Source organism: Juglans microcarpa x Juglans regia, chromosome 7S, assembly GCF_004785595.1.
Source record: "Juglans microcarpa x Juglans regia isolate MS1-56 chromosome 7S, Jm3101_v1.0, whole genome shotgun sequence".
Classification (NCBI taxonomy): domain Eukaryota; kingdom Viridiplantae; phylum Streptophyta; class Magnoliopsida; order Fagales; family Juglandaceae; genus Juglans; species Juglans microcarpa x Juglans regia.
The window spans coordinates 1,604,717-1,621,653 of NC_054607.1; the positions used below are offsets into that span (position 1 = coordinate 1,604,717).

A 16,937-nucleotide genomic window follows, 5' to 3' on the forward strand; every position below is an offset into this window, starting at 1 on the left:
TAACTTTATAATCTGACGAATCACATCAAACCATGTCAGTTTGTAAGATTATTTTTATGTATTCATAAAGGTTAGAGTATTTTCTTTTTTTATTGTCACTGGATAACACTAATCGGAGACAAAGTCCCGACTAATTTCAGAATCCACGAGTTATCGACAAGTAATTTCTCGCAAGTACACCAATAATAATTTAAAGTAAAATTCCGCCTTTTAAGATGACAAGATCTTGAGGGTCTTGAAGGAAATGGACAACATGAATTTTAAAATCGGCCGAAAGATTGATCTGGATACCCTTATCTGCCCACTTTCATAGAGTTCATCCTTCCAATTCTAATCTGTAGAAGAAGATGTATTGCTTTAAATTCCTTCTTATAACAAAAGTTCTGTTATTCATGGGTGAGCTCATTCAGACGGATGATTGGGTTGTCGGGTACAGTTTTCATGCATAAACTGTAATTTGTTTTTACTTTTATTACTCGTGTACAGCAAAACGGAGAAACCTAAGTAAAAGGAAAAAAGTGTTCCACTACATGATAACCTGTACACAAAAGGAGCCTCTCTAACAATTGCTAGCCATGACTGACTTCCAAAACATAGTCATCTTCTCAGTGCCGGGAGATGATCAACATAATCTAACTTATTTTTCTACCAAATCCGATGTGTTTTTGTCCATGAACTTTCGTTTCTTCAAGGTCATAAATCTTTTCAGGGGGTAAAACTATCAAGGAACTTGGGCTCTCTGCATGATCATAAACCTTCTTCTACTTGCACCCTCCACATTCTCACCCAGTTTTGACAGCTGGGTCATCCGCCTTTTCCATGATTTTGATGCCTCCATCTTCTGATCCGAGACAATTGGATCATTTTCAAAGGACTCGAAACTTTTCTCACAAGGGTCATCTTTGTCGGATTGTTCGATTATCTGCTTCAATCTCTCGACTACCTGACTCATCGTTGGCCGATCTTTTGCACTCTTTACTAAGCAATTGTCTGCTAACTTGGCAATTTTTCGAGCGGCACTACTGGAATACTGGTTTTCCAGTCGAGGGTCCATTATCAACCTGAATCTTTTACCATCAGCAGGGAACTGTTTCACCCATTCCAAAAGTATCTGTTCTGCCCTTGGGTGGTTTCTTTCCAATGATCTCCTGCCTGTAAGAATCTCATATAGTACAACACCAAAACTCCACACATCACTCTTAGTTGTCAGATGACCAGTCTCTATGTAATCCGGAGCAGCATACCCGTGTGTTCCTACCACCTGATCACGACAAATGTTCTAATGAGCACCTCAACAGTATATTAGAGTTGTTCCAACAGAACCTCACTTCTCTTCTAAGCATGTATCACCTGACTTTAACATACAATAGACATCAATCCACCCCAATTAATTCTTAAACATCTAGAAAATCATTAGTATCTTCCAGATAAGTGTAACATATGTAATGGTGAAGGAATCCAATATATAAAGTATGGTCTTTTTAAGGTACTAATATGTTCTCCCAAACACACCTTGTGGTGGGGGTGATAGCAGCTTCTCAAAATACCTTAACTTACCTGCTTACAATTCTGAGGATGCAGTACCCATTGGCGAGCATATGGTATATGAAGATAGTTATCCTTCTTTTCACATACAAAAACATGAAATTCAGACTCATGTAACAAGTCATGGCCCTGAAAGAATCACTACTGAAATAGTACTGCATCTCAAAATCCAAGAGGGCAACCCAAGCACACAGGAAAATGAAATATACAATATGAACCAGCCAACTAGGTGGAAGAAGAGAATGAACATAATTCCAAAAAATCTAGAAAATGGGAGAAACAGAAACCATTGAATGGAGCCATCAATATCAATACTAATTGGCAGCAGTACACCCACCACTCGGTTTAGGGAAAGGAAAACCTATGACATGGGTCGCAGCCCCATTGTATTTGCTAAACTTTGGTTGACAACCATCAGTATGGCCATTGAAAACAGCAGAAAACTGATCCATGTGGATCAGTGCTTTGCCATATTGCTGGTTTCACAATTTCATTCCCAAATTTTAAAAATCATTTCTTAATTACCTCTTCCAGTTGATCAAAAGCATCCGCCAGTGCCACACCAATAGCAGATTCAGAAACTCAAGAAATTATTGTGAGGCCTTATCTAGCTAGGAAAATATTATATAATGTGATTTTTAGTATTATCCAAGAGGGGTTTTTTCCCGATCTATTTTATTGACTAATATATTTGGGGGGAAAACACTTCTGCTAAGTGGCTTTCTATGCTTTAGAACCTTATATATCATATACTTTGACTCATTAAATAATTACCAGTGATGCAACCTAAAATGCTAATGAAAACAATTGCACATGACACTTACAGCTGTTGAAACATGAGTTCGCCCAGCAATTGGTCCCTCCCTAGCAAGCCCAAAGTCGGAAAGCTTTGGTTTGAAATCCTCATCCAACAAGACATTGGATGTCTTGAAATCTCGGTATATTACCTTCAGCATGAGCATAGTACATGTAAGTTTAACCATAATGAGGGCGAAGATGAATCTTGAAGATGACATGGGGTAGAAGGTATAATGTAGAATCGATTGGGCAACAATGACTACCACAGATTGAAAATTTATGAAAGGTAATAAATCTAGATTAAGGAGAGATTTTCCTCTACGAATGAGCGTATTTTTACAAATCAGAGAGAATCTGTAAAATGCTAAACTATCTGTTGCAATCAATCACAACATTGTCAAAAGCCAGCAAGTGACTGGTATAGGAACAGTGCTAAAACTTCTGCAATCATGGCCACAAAAGTAATATATACAAATCATATTTTGACTCACATCTGCCAAAGCTACAGCACATACATGGAGAAAGCCTGGATCCAGGCAAACGGTTAGGGAGTTCAAAGACCCACGGTTATTAACTTATTGTTCAAAAGGGGAAAACTGAATTGCTGTAGGTACTTGTGTAGGATACTAAAATGCAATTGATAGTTTTCAGAGCAGAACCTGAACTTCCAATCCCGCATGCAGATAAGCTAGTCCTTGAGCAGCTCCTAGCACTATCTGTAATCTTGTTTTCCAAGGAAGCACAGGGCAAACCTTATTGAAAAGATGATTCTCTAAGCTTTTGTTTGCCATGTATTCATAAACAAGTAATCGCTGGATCTCACTTTTCCTGTCCATAGCACAGTATCCTATGAGTTTGACGAGATTTGGGTGCTCCACAACACCAAGAAATTGAACTTCTGCCACCCATTGTTTGTGGCCCTACATTGGAAACAGCAAATTAGAAGAACCATTCAGAAGAGCAAAATCGTTATGTAATCACAATTTAATTTAGGGAATGATAAGAGCATAATTATGGAAAGAAACAACAAGAACAAGAGAGAAGAAGAAAGATCTTTCATCAACTTCAAGTGTGTGGGCAGATGGTTTTTTTCTTTTCTGTTTCTTTCAAAAGATTCGTTTTCCCCCTTTTTTTCTTACGTAAACACAAGGATGGTCTATCAACCCAATTTTACCAGGTAGAGGGGCTCTTCCGGTCTAAAATATTAAAAATAAATAAATAAACTTTTGAGGTATAAATTTGTAGGATCATCCAAGACACATTTACACTGGCAAGAACACTGACTTGCAAAGAGTGGCTCAGTGGTAATGAAAACAGCAGAAACTGAAGGCATTTTGACATCTAAGTTGGTGGCATCCACAAGTACCCATAGGTCCATGCAAGAAAAATAGGTGGTTACAGGAAAGCTGATGGAAAATTGTTTAAGCTCAGGTTGATCACAAGCTTCCACTGGCATAGAGAGTAGAGTTCTTTCACCATCTACTTAGAAGTTGACAGTTGATTGCATAAGCGCTTAGAAGTTTTTACAAAAAAATGATATTGGCAAACTCTGATTGGCCCTAACACCCATTCTCAACACTCAAGAGTCACAACTAATTAGAAAACTATTTTCCATATACTAATCAAGGTTTATACTGAGCATGAAACATGACATGAAAAAACCTCTAAAACACATCTCATAGAATTTACCAAGTCAATAATTCAATATTGAGCATTTACAATAAGCATGAAGCCAACAGTATTATTAAACGAATTAAAAGAGTATGATTCCTCATATTGTTTAACAGAAACTAACATTCTTACCTGTAATCCGTCCTTGTTGAGCTTTTTAATTGCAACCACAATTGGGTCGCCCTTGCCCTCTGCAAGCTTGATTGAGCCTTTATATACACTCCCAAACCCACCTTCCCCGATCTTAAGAAGCCTACTGAAATCGTGTGTTGCCTGTTGGAGCTCCAAGTATGAGAAGACACGCAAATTATGAGCCCTCTCCTCATACAGTTGCGGTATACCACGCGGGGAAGATGCCGAACAGGAAGACTTAGTGGCCCTATTAGAATAATCGGATTTTCCTTGCTCTTCCAACTCTGGTGCTGATCTTTGTTCTCTGCCTCTGGATTTGTCTTTAAAGTAGTAGAAACACTTCATCGCGTGGAACTTAACAAGGTCCTAAATCTGAATGTTATCTTATTTGACTGCCATTGGATCAACCCATAAAAAGGACTGCAACTGAACAGAAAAAATACAACTAAAAAGCATCAGCATCCTGAGTTGAGAGAAATGAGAGAGAGAAAAACATATCAAGTAAATGAAAAGAGTGCAATAAAGTGAAACCAAATGGACAGAAGAACGGTATCAGAACAGAGAAAATTAAAAGGGAATTGGCTCTAAAAAAGGTGTCGAGAGAATTGAAAAATGGAAGCAAACGAGATGTCAAAGCAAAACCCAAGACTACGAATGACTCGTGCAAAGTGAAGGAATAATAAACGACAAAGAACGGCCAGATAGGGAATTGGTCACAAAATAGGAGCAAAAGCCGGCTGAACGAGGGACAGCAAAACAGAGAAAATCCAAAAGGCAACGCAGTAAAGCTATAAACTTTATCACCGACTATAAAGAAGATGCAAGTATAAATTGTGATTCAAGGAATTCAGGATGAACATGTTAAAAATTAAGCCAGCCCAGAAAAGAAACACAAAAAAACACACCTGAGAGTTGAGAAATAAAAAGAAATTCTAGTAACTGTGTTTGCTAGAGAGAGGAGTTTACCTCTGTACCGTTTTTCATTTTCTGTGGTGTTGGGGTGGACTGCCATAGATTTCTTTTCTTGCTCTTCTGCTCTCTCTCTCTCTCTCTCTCACACACACACCTCGAATCTGGATAACGAATGATCTGTGCTCTCTGTCAATTCTGTTCGGTTTAGTGAGGGTTCGGTTTAGTGAGGGATTGGCCTGGAACGTGAACTAGGAGTTACAATATGATATAGCCTGTACCCTTTTCCTTTGTACTGTTTTTTTATCTAGAAATTCGGCAGAGGAATAGAGGATCAACATAAACGTCGGTTCTTTCAAAGTTGCCAGTTACTTGACTGCTGATTCATAGAATATGATTTTGTGAGAAACGGAAGACATACTAAGGCAAGTATACTGAACAGACAATTAGGTGTCGAGATCAACTATTCCTTTTAAACCCAAATTTGACTCTTAATTGCCGACATTAACCTTCCTACTCGTGATGTCTCTTTGTCTTCTTGCTTTTCCTTTGGACTCGAATGAAAATTTTGGAAGAAAACACGAACGTAAACCATGGATTCAGCCAGTTTACCTTTGTTTTATTAACATGGCTCTCTCTCTCTCTCTCTCCACATGAAAATTGGAATTATGTGACTGATGTCAACATTAAAAGGGAGCATCATCTAAGACTAGAAAGAAAAAGTGGGACTCACTGCAGATATTAAAAGAATAAGCCATGTTTGGCTTTATTGATGTTATGGTCAAACAGATGCTGAGGTGTTATTGTATTAAATTCTGGGTCACCTAACGAAAACTGGTTGCAGAAACAAACAATGGCGGGCCCTCACTTTCCAGAGTAATAAAGAATCTCTATCAGCCATGTCAAAGCAAATGAAAGCATGCTTTCTTTGTCATCCAATATCCTTCTGATTAAGGTATAATTAACAGGATGATGAAAACAAAAACCAGCAAATGAACTCAGCCAGCCTTTACTCCAAGACCCAAATGACAAATGAAATTACTTCTTTCCTGGATCTGATATTGATCTTGTTTGTCTTTCTAATTTGTGACCAAGTTGGATCCTTTTCCACAAACTGACTCTAATCTCCAAACCTTTGACAATACAAACCCCATACCCTGAGCTAATTGCCTCCCTGACTATCATTTATCAAGTGTCTTTTAGTTTCAAGAATGCTTTGTCCATGGACAAGCTTTGCATGTGATGATTTGACCAATTATCTACAGTATTCCATACCGAAGACCAGGACCGGCTTTAATGGAGCCAGCACCACATGAAGTTTAAGCAGAAGTTGGACTAAATGGAGAGGATCGACTGAAACTTCCCAGTGCTTTCGCCCCAATTCTAGACTTTAAACGAAAGTAAAATAAACATTTTAATGCTGCGTAGAAAATATTGACTGTTATAAGAAAATAAGAAGTATATTGCAATGATTGCTAGCACTTATTAAGTCAGAAAAACGCTCCTGCATACTGTGAACAAGTATGATCGTACGAAGATTCCCAAAGAAAAGACAAACAAAGGGGCCTTTCCGAAACCAAATCAATAAGAATATGTGCACTGTGTTACAGTTTTCGTACCCAACAAAAAGTAGAAAGGCTACAATTGGGATGGCAAGCAGCTCGGGATTGACCGCGTTGAAGTTTCAAAAGTCTTTAAAAGAGGCATCTGATTGAAAAAAATCTCAAGCTAATTCGGTGGATAAAAGAGAGAAATCAATTAACATCAATAGATTAATGGTAGATAAAGATAAGGGTAGGTTTAGACATGATTTGAGATGAGATGAGATGAGATGAGAGTTAAATAAAATATTATTTTTTAATATTATTTTTATTTTAAGATTTGAAAAAGTTAAATTATTTATTATAATTTGTGTGAAAGTTTATGAAAGTTATAATAATTGGATGAGATGAGTTGAGATGCTCTCTCAATCCAAATAAGGCCTAAAGTATTAGGATGTATAAGTCTCACATATTTCTTTTGAAAAAAAAAAAAGAGAGATTCACCTTTAAAAAAATGATTTTTTTTTCACGTAGATTCTAGATTTACTATTTTTTTTTTTTAAATAGAGTGCACAGAATTTGAGTATCTTAAGACTGAAAATATCATTTATCTAAATAATATGTATTAAAAAAAATTAATGCTATATATAGTGCTTTGTGTGCAAGCTATAGCCCCGCTTACTCAATTTAGAAAAAATGTGTGAATTTAGATTCACATAAAAAAAAAATAAGTTGATGTCACACATACGATGTCAAACTCTTTATTTTTTATTTTATTTTTATAAATGTATAGTGCTAGTGGTAAAATATTAGATATCCCAAAGGACTTGAGGAAACCCTTTCGTGCATTTTAAGTTTTGACAATAAATTATTTTTAATTAGCCAAAGTATAAGAGAGATAAAAAAAAAAAAAAAAAAAAAAAAAAAAAAAAAAAGGTGTGTCAAGCTTCCTAGTCACTCATCGGTATGGTTTATATATCATGGATGTATATTGTATTGGACCAATAATATAAAAAATCTTGTGTTAGTAGGAGGGCAGGAGGGGCTCTCGTGGGCTGACCCCCTCCCTTCAGCATGTAGTAACATATGAGATTAAGCCATACGTTACTTGACTTGTAACGGATGGCTTAATGCCATACGTTACATATCGTTGCAGTTTGCAACGTTTGCAAAATTAATTACAGTGTAATGGCTGGCCTTCAAGGCCAACTATGTGTAGGTGAATTATATATAATCCTCTTCAATTAAGCTGAACTTAAGATATTTTTTCGTTGTACTTTCTAACACCTTACTACTCTTTGGCAGATCACTAGTCCTTATGTTACTCACAAGTGATATGACACGTATCAAGTATTGGGTTCGGACTCAAATATATATTAATCTAGACTATATGTTATTTGAAGGGTCCTTCTACAGAGATCGAATGGTTGCACGGATAAAATGGGCACTATCGGTGCAAGCCATCGGTCCCTTTACCATTTTATTTAATTTAATAACAGTAACCGAGAAAGTATTCATTGAATTCTTTAGTAGGGTATGGATCTAAACTGACTCAAATTACACCATCGTTGCATTACATCGGTGCCACTCTTTCGATCCCTTTAATATTTTCCTTTTTTGAATAACATTAACTGATAAAGTATTTATTGAATTTTTTAATAGGATATGGATCTAAACTACTATGATCACGTCCAAAGTAAGAAAAGTGCATTCGATTACTCCTATATGGACCTTTATTGAAGTTATAAATCTTTTTTTTTAATAGACTTCATTTTATTTCATAAACCGAAATTAAAGCTGTGACTTATCAATACAAAAAAAATCTAAACTATAAGTTAAATTACGCATCTGTTCTAAAGCACTCTCACTAACAAATTCATTTATAGCAGACATTGTCTTAATTTCTATAAAACTCTCTCTTAATAGAGAGAGCGTTCTGTAAAAATAAGACTAAATGACCTATTTTTTAAAAAGAGAAGCACTAATCCTCTCCGTCCTTCCAGATAAGAAGAATACGAGACTCTATTACTATAGACACCAAATCTAAAATAGTCTATTTCTTTTTTATTAAAAAATAAAAAACAACAAACAGAAAACATAATAAAAAATACAAAAAATAGTAAGTGGAATTAGGATTTCATCTCTTTCCAAGCCCGCCGCCCCCTTTTACTCTCATTTTTTTTCTTTTTTCTTGAAGTTATAAATCTTGATACTCGTTTAGCAAACCAAAAATCTCTCTTCTAGAAATTATCTGCTTTTAAGGTACCAATTTCGATGTTCTCAACCTCCAAACTTGGAGGAATACATGAACGGTGAATTCATATATTTTGTCAGGACTTGGAACGATTCAATTCCCGTTATGGTCCAAACTGGGCTTAAAGTTTTGGCCCAAAATGATGATGGGCACAAACCCACAGCAAACAGACGACAACACAACACTAGCCCGCCAAGGAGTTAACCGGCCCAAGTATATTCTTTTGGATTTGTTTGAAGAATCTGGTCGTCCTCAATCAACACTTACTTTTCATTTTCTAGTAATTTCAGCAACATATAAATCCAAGAGCCCAAAAGAAATAAAAAGGTAAATGCTTCATGATCGCTTAAAGTTTCCATTGCCTCCGAATCTTTGAAACCAATTCCAATTGGAAAATGGTAAGACAATTGCTATAAATATAAATATAAAGAGATTATATAAAGTAAATTTATAAATTAATATGATTTTATATAATCTGTTATATCTACTTTATAATAAAAGTAATTTTACAATGTGATATATTACATCAAGCTACATCAATTTGTAAGTTTATTTTTGTATAATCTCTTTATGGCTAAAATATTTTCTAAATTGTAATGTTACATATAGTTATAAGTTGTACAAATATCGTATAATCTTTTTAAAAAATAATGGGATTCAAAGTTAAAATAATTAATATTTTTTTTTAATAATTAATCTTTTTAAACTTCTAGATTTTCTAATATTTATTGACATGACCTTTCAAATTATTAAAAAAAATTAAATGATCAAATTAGTGGTCATTTAACGTAGGCTTGGATGAAGTTCCTCAACAGGAAAACAACTTTTGCTTCAGATATTTTATATTTTGTCATTCATCTCTCAACATCTATCTTAGGAAGGTTGGTTTTGCTTTTGGGATAGTTGCGGTATAAGGCCTTGTCGGTGATAATATATGTTAGTTTTCTATTATTTTTCAATTTACTGAATAACCTTTTTATTTCAGTGCCAAAGACGAGAAATAAGTTGAGTTTTGCATCAAATATTTGAGTTCCACTAGCTTCCACCCCTCAATGGTATCTTTATGGGTCACAGACTCGTTTGAGAGGAAGTACGTGGAAAAGGATCTTTTGGCTAAGCTTCTAGTCAATCTTCCGAAGTCTTGGGATGGCCTGTTGAGTCAAACCCAGCTCATTAAAGGGTAAATGATATTTAACCATCTATTAGTCATTGTCTTTTCAGCTCGCCATTATTTATATATATATATATAGTGTTCAATTTACTTACTGTTGTTTCCCTCTTTCTGGCTAGGTTTGAATCTGTTCTGACTACTCTGGAGGATGTTGTAACTGATGCCCCAAGAGCACCATAATTTCTTGGTGGCATCTTTGCCAAAGTCATTACAGAAAATGTGATCCCTTTTAGAGAGATTGGGCGGTTAATACATAAAGGTGAAGAGGAGTCAGGTCATCTTCTGGAAGTTGGGCTTGCAGCAGATGTTCTTGGAAGCATCTTGGAATAATAAAATCGGAGAAATGGGGATTCTGTCTTAAATGGGATGCAGGCAAGCTCCAATTTGCGTTTTGAGGATTTTCGGCCCCCAAATCCTAACAGATTGAGGAAATTAGATAAATTTCTTTATGGGATTTTGATGCTCATTGTATCTTGTTAGGGGGAAAAAAAAAAGAAAGAAAAATTGTTCTATTGTATGAAGAGGAGCCTATAGTAAATTACCTTGCACCTTCAACTGCACTGTTCTCCCTTCACTGCTTAGGCCTTGACCATTAGCTACCCGCACCTTTAAATTTACTGAGTAATCCACTGGCAGCTACAACTTTGAGATCAAAGTAGTATCTATAAAGTTGTGTGAGCTGTCCGAGTCTACTAGAATCACCACTTGTTTCCCATTAATACTTCCCACCAACCTCCTAGTACGCACAGTAGTAGTTCCAGCAATAGCAATTAAGGAAATCTCAAGTTCTTCCTTGTTACTAGGCAATATTTCTATTTGTTTGTGTTCTTCCACCTTTCCACCAAATTCCTTCTCTTCCTCTTTTGTTACTTCTTCATCCACTTGCAAGAAATAAATTCTAGGGTTTTTGCGAGTATGTGTTGAGTTCCATTTTTCGTCACAATGGTAGCACAACCCCTTTCGACATTTCTCAACCATATGTGTTGAGGTCACAAGCTTAGTAAACCCCACTGGTTTCTTCCATTTGTTGTAACTATCATTGGAATAAGAACTTCCTTCTATTGTTGTATTGGTCTTTTCCCCCATTGGTTTGCTAAATTTCTTTGTATTATTGTGCTATTCCTCTTGCATTTTTGCTAACCTATACGCTGCATTTAAATTTATATGATTCAACATACGGACTGGGATGCCAATCTCGTCCTTCAAGCAATTAAGGAAATAACTTAGCTTATGTACATTCGAGAGCCCCCTTAAGCGGTTGGATAATGTTTCAAACTGTGCCATATATCCAGCCACTGAGCTGGTCTGTTTGAACCTCGTCAATGCCTCCATGGGATCGTCATATGCTGTCGACCTGAAACGAAAGAGCAACGATCTGGAAAAGGCTTCCCAATCATGGCAGAACCCTCCAGCTACAACATTTTGGAACCATACGAGGGTATCTCCTTCCATGTGGTAATAGGCCATCAACAACCTTTGAGGCAGTGGTGTTTGGTGAAATTGGAAGTAATGGTTGACTTTGAAAAGCCAAGCAGTAGGATTAACACCTTGGAATTGAGGGAAGTTGAGTTTGACCCCTCGGGGTTGAACCTTCTTGGGTCTGGGTTTTCCAGTTCTTGTGGGTTTTCTTGGTTTATGGGTGGAGGATTGTGCTATTGGGAGAAAAAGGTGTGCAATATATCTTTAATTTCCTGGACATCCGGTCTTAAATCAATGAGCTCTTGTTGGTGATGGTTGATTTGATGTTGTAATGCCTCTTGTTGGTGATGGTTGATTTGATGTTGTAATGCTTCTTGTTGTTGGTGTTTGGATTGGGTGTTTTCTGCCATGGTGGTGTGTGAAGTTGTTTGGCTGGTAATAGGGTACGTGTATTTCTGGGATGGGTAGGATCGACATCTATGGATACTAAATGTTAGGGTTCTAAATGTAAGGGAATGATGAAAATGTAATGTGTTGTTGTAATAGTGTTTGTATATTGTAAGAACATAGTATTGGAAATGGAAATAGACTGGATTTTGTATTGTTACGGGATTTCCGAGGTCCCTAACCTCCAAAAATAACAAGTTTAGACAATAACCTTTCAAAGATAGAAAAATACTAGCTCTCTTTCATCCTTATAGCTGTGGATGTCAGAGAATACAAGATGGAATCGTATAACTGTTTTTATTCCCTTTTAGCTAAAAGACAAACAGGTGTGTGTAACAGATCAACATCACAGTCCCTTCCTAATAAAACGACAGCATATCACAACTTCACTTAAACGCAGCAATTCACTTAACTTCCAAAATGCAGCACTTGACTCCTTATGGAAACGACAATGTAAGCTCCCTGGTCCCAACGACACCGTTTCAAGTTTCAGCAAAGCTACTCCTTGCAAGACACGAACTTCATACTTCAGTTCTCTTCATCCTCATGTTAGGTCTCGATGAAACCCCTCCCTTCACCATTTGATCAGACCACCTTCCATCATCTCCCTACCGATTTGAGCCCATGACACTTATTAAATAATATTTGTATGTGGGTGGGTGGGGATCTATATATGGGGTGTTCCTTCTCCTTGTTCTAATATTATTCTTGAAATGTTAACTGTAATTATGAAAGGTTCAATTGAGCATCAGAAAATTTTCAAGTTTTCCAACAGATATTTTCTTGGTTATATGCGAGTTCATACTTGAGGCATATCAGTCTTCTTTTATTATGTGAATGGTGATGCCTTCCATACCTGAATGCGCTGTGAAATTCCATGTGATAATTTCTTTGGGTCCTATTAATATTTACTTGTTTTAGTGATTTAGAATCTCCAAGTTTTTGTTGAAATCCATGCCCAAGCAAGCAGTCAACAACGACTGCTCAGTAGGTAACTGCATTTGCAATTACAAATTGAATACAAATTAAATGCATTCATACAGGTGAGGCGATATACTTTTGCCTATAAATTGAGTCTCCCAACGAGAGTCTCAGACACACTCGAGGAAGAAAAAAAAGAGAGAGAGCCATGAGAGCTCTGAGAGAAAAAATGAGAGTTGAGTTGAGTTGAGTGTGATTCTCTGAAATATTTTCTTGTGTTTCACTATTTATTAGTGAAGCTCTTTTTTGTGGACGTAAGCAGTTGCCGAACCACGTTAAATTCTTGGTGTCATTGTGTGCGTGGGTGTACTCTTTATTTCCGCTTTTATTCATTCCGCTGTGTTGATTTCCCCAACAGTTTTCAGGCTTTATGGTGATATTTCAGTGTCTTGGATCGAATACTGGCCTAATATGACCCTTTTTATGCATCATGGTATGTTGCTTGTGACCGATCGCTTTGCCTTCAAATTGAACTAAAATGTCAAATTTCATGACCTAAAACAAGAAGAAAGAGTTCAATTACAAGTAAATTAGGGCTACTTAAGGAGGTACTTTGTGACGAATTCCAAATGGGATAAAATCCAATTAAGATGTATTGTGCATTCGTTTGTTTAGGCCTCATGTCAGTAGCTGACTTGGCGACGTAGTTTGTGCTTGATGCTGACTAAAGTTCCTCAAGATTCTCTTCAAGTGACCAGATTTTTTAGTTCAATCAACTTCCACTCCTAGGAATCCTTATCTAACTTAGAAATTCCATCCAGATTGAAGACATTGCTTGGCAGAAATTCATTTGCAAAAGAGTTTTCTAGTACTTCAGCCCTTTCTTTGGGAGTTCCTGATTGTAAGTTTATACAATGGTAGGATCCATTTTCTCTGTAGCCTGATGTTTAAGAAGATAAACGACAAGATGAAAATAGTCTTCCTCCATTACAGTCCGTCCAAGAAGTTACAATGTGTTTGGCAAGTACTCTCACTACTATTCTTTACTTTATTATTATTTTTCATCTATTTTTTTTACTATTCATTACTTTTCACCTACTTTTTACGATTATTCAATATTTTATTATTACTTTTTCATTACTATTCACAAACATTCTCAACACTTCTCAAATATTCTCACTACCCAAACTAATAATTAAACTTTCATTTTTTTGGGGGGTGGGGGTGTTCTTTCCCTTTGCATTTCTATCATGTTTTCTTTGAGCAAGATGTACTCAGACACAGACACTGATACAAGGTAGAGTCCACTTCACAGAGGTGCCAAACTGACTGTTTTAGCCAATTATTAAAATCTTTTTTTGGGACTTCTTATTCAATATCTATCATGGATATGTATTATATTGAACCAATAATATAAAAACCTTGCCACTTTTTAGTAGATCATTAGTCCTTATGTTACTCTCAAGGGATATGATATGTATTAAGTATTGGGTTCGGACTCAAATACATATTAATCTAGACTATATAATATTTGAAGGGTCCTTCTACAAAGATCGAAGGGTTGCACTGATAAAATGGGCACTATCGGTGCAACCCATCGGTCCCTTTAGCATTTTATTTTTTTGAATAACATTAACATCCGAGAAAGTATTCATTTAATTTCTTTAGTAGAAAATGGAATTACACCATCAATGCTTTTCATTGGTGCAACTCTTTCGTTCCCTTTGACATTTTTTTTTAATAACATTAACTGATAAAGTATTTATTGAATTCAAAAATGGATTCGATTACTCTTATATGGACCTTTATTAAAGTTATAAATCTTGATTCTCGTTTAGCAATAAAATTTCGATGTTCTTGGAGGAATACATGAACCCATATATTTTGTCAAGTTTTGTTATGTACAAACAAATTTACGTACCAATCTGTATATTAATATTATTGCTTTTATATTCTAAATTCAAATTAGTACTTTTCAATAAAATCTATTTTCTGACTAATCATATTGAATAAATACACGTATTAGTATGCAGAATCGCTTACAATTATATTTTTTCTATTTTGTCAGGACTTGGAACGATTCAATTCCCGTTATGGTCCAAACTGGGCTTAAAGTTTTGGCCCAAAATGATGATGGGCACAAACCCACAGCAAACAGACGACAACACAACACTAGCCTGCCAAGGAGTTAACCGGCCCAAGTATATTCTTTTGGATTTGTTTGAAGAATCTGGTCGTCCTCAATCAACACTTACTTTTCCTTTTCTAGTAATTTCAGCAACATATAAATCCAAGAGCCCAAAAGAAATAAAAAGGTAAATGCTTCATGATCGCTTAAAGTTTCCATTGCCTCCGAATCTTTGAAACCAATTCCAATTGAAAAATGGTAAGACAATTGCTATAAATATAAATATAAAGAGATTATATAAAGTAAATTCATAAATTAATATAGTTTCATATAATTCATTATATCTATTTTATAATAAAAGTAATTTTATAATGTGATATACTACATCAAACCATATCAATTTGTAAATTTATTTTTATATAATCTCTTTGTGGCTAAAATATTTTCTAAATAGTAATGTTATATATAGTTATAAGTTGTGCAAATATCATGTAATCTTTTTAAAAAATAATGGGATTCAAGGTTAAAATAATTAATATTTTTATATAGATCTTGTATTTATTACATGACCTACAACTATAAATATTTTTTATTATTGAAAAATGCTTTTAAAAGCCACCAAAATCCAACATACACCACACAAATTGAAAATACTTTTAAAGTGCACCAAAATCCAATATTCAAGATAGAAGTAGCAAAGAAAGTGGCAGCTGCAATTTTAGGCTGAAGGCCTACAAAGCTCAAACAACTACATAAGCTTAGGATCCTAAATCAGTAACGTGTTATTTCTCAATTTCAAATGAAATGGATAATACTTATTCAGCATGAAATGGATAGAATCACGTTTCATTTCAAGCCTATTTTGGAATAGAAGTAAGATAGAAACGATAATTCACGGGCATTAAATAACCATAAGAATCATATTAAGTACAAATCTCAAATGTATAAGTTTCATATAAGTTTTTTGTAATAATAAAATAAAAATAAAAAGTGAGTTTTTCACACTTTTATATTGTGGGATCCACTTTTTTAAAAGATGTATGCTCGAAACTTGTATATTTGAGACTTATACATATTATCATTTTTAAAAACAAATCTCTATGTGCAGTCATTTTTACGTATTACTTTGACACTTCACTAATGTGATTGGCTGCCTCACATTTTTTTAATATAAAATAATTACTTTGGCTAATCACACAAGCGGAGTGCACAAAAAATTTACAAAAGTGACTGTATTACTCTTATTTTAATCACGAACTATGCATAATTTAAAACTATATTAAATCACATTTGATATGTATATATAGAGAGAGAGAGCTGAATAACTTCTATTGAATTTAAGGAAATGTGAAAGAGAGAATTTCATGGATGCAACCTTTTAGAACTTTTTGTAGTCAACCCCAATGGCCAATATAAAACCCAACTTGATAAATAAGAGAGAGTTGTTTTTTTACAAAAAAAAAAATTATTTATTTATTTTTATTACTCCAGCCATATTTGGATATAAAAATATTTACAATTAATCTGATCCTTCATTATAATTTTTTTAAATTTTTATATAAAATATAATAAATAATTTAAATTTTTTAAAATTTTAAATAATAATAATATTTTATTTAATTGATCTAAATATATCTTAATGGATAATCGGTTAATAACCAAGTACTGTGTCGCCCATGAAATTTGGTCCACGAGATGTACCGACACAGTCTTATATTTTTATTTTATTTTTTATAGGGTGGGCTTGACTTTTGGATGGCAAAGATTTTGGTGATGTTATCTTATTTTTTGTACATGATTAATCAATGCACTCCAACTTTATATTTATTACTACCTAAAGAAAACAAGCAAATAAATACAAAACATATATTCCAACCATGTCATTTTGAAAATCTTTTCAGCAACAAACAAAAGATATGTCACAAAAGCTATCTCGTTTACATATAACATTCATGTAACATCATTGTGCTAATTATAAATATATTTAAAATTTGAAATTCA

At 34.8% G+C, this 16,937-nt stretch overlaps 1 protein-coding gene across 1 annotated transcript; it reads right to left on the minus strand.

The window, feature by feature from the left end:
• Nucleotides 1-369: 369 nt before the first annotated feature.
• LOC121240232 (probable serine/threonine-protein kinase PBL19) lies at nucleotides 370-5,322 on the minus strand. Its single transcript, XM_041137628.1, has 5 exons — nucleotides 5,113-5,322; nucleotides 4,147-4,572; nucleotides 3,003-3,263; nucleotides 2,370-2,492; nucleotides 370-1,261 (listed from the first exon to the last, which is right to left on the minus strand). The coding sequence occupies exons 2-5, from the start codon at nucleotides 4,489-4,491 to the stop codon at nucleotides 722-724; spliced, it is 1,269 nt and encodes a 422-aa protein (XP_040993562.1). The 5' UTR covers nucleotides 4,492-4,572; nucleotides 5,113-5,322; the 3' UTR covers nucleotides 370-721.
• Nucleotides 5,323-16,937: the final 11,615 nt, after the last annotated feature.

Bases quoted from the DNA above. Each gene is read 5' to 3' on its own strand.
- LOC121240232 (XM_041137628.1), bottom strand. From the start codon at position 4,491: ATGAAGTGTTTCTACTACTTTAAAGACAAATCCAGAGGCAGAGAACAA. The intron at 2,493-3,002 runs GTTCTGCTCTGA...CTCATGCTGAAG, and splicing joins ATGCGGGATTGGAAGTTCAG to GTAATATACCGAGATTTCAA. The intron at 1,262-2,369 runs GTAAGTGTCATG...TGTCGTGATCAG, and splicing joins GAACTCATGTTTCAACAGCT to GTGGTAGGAACACACGGGTA.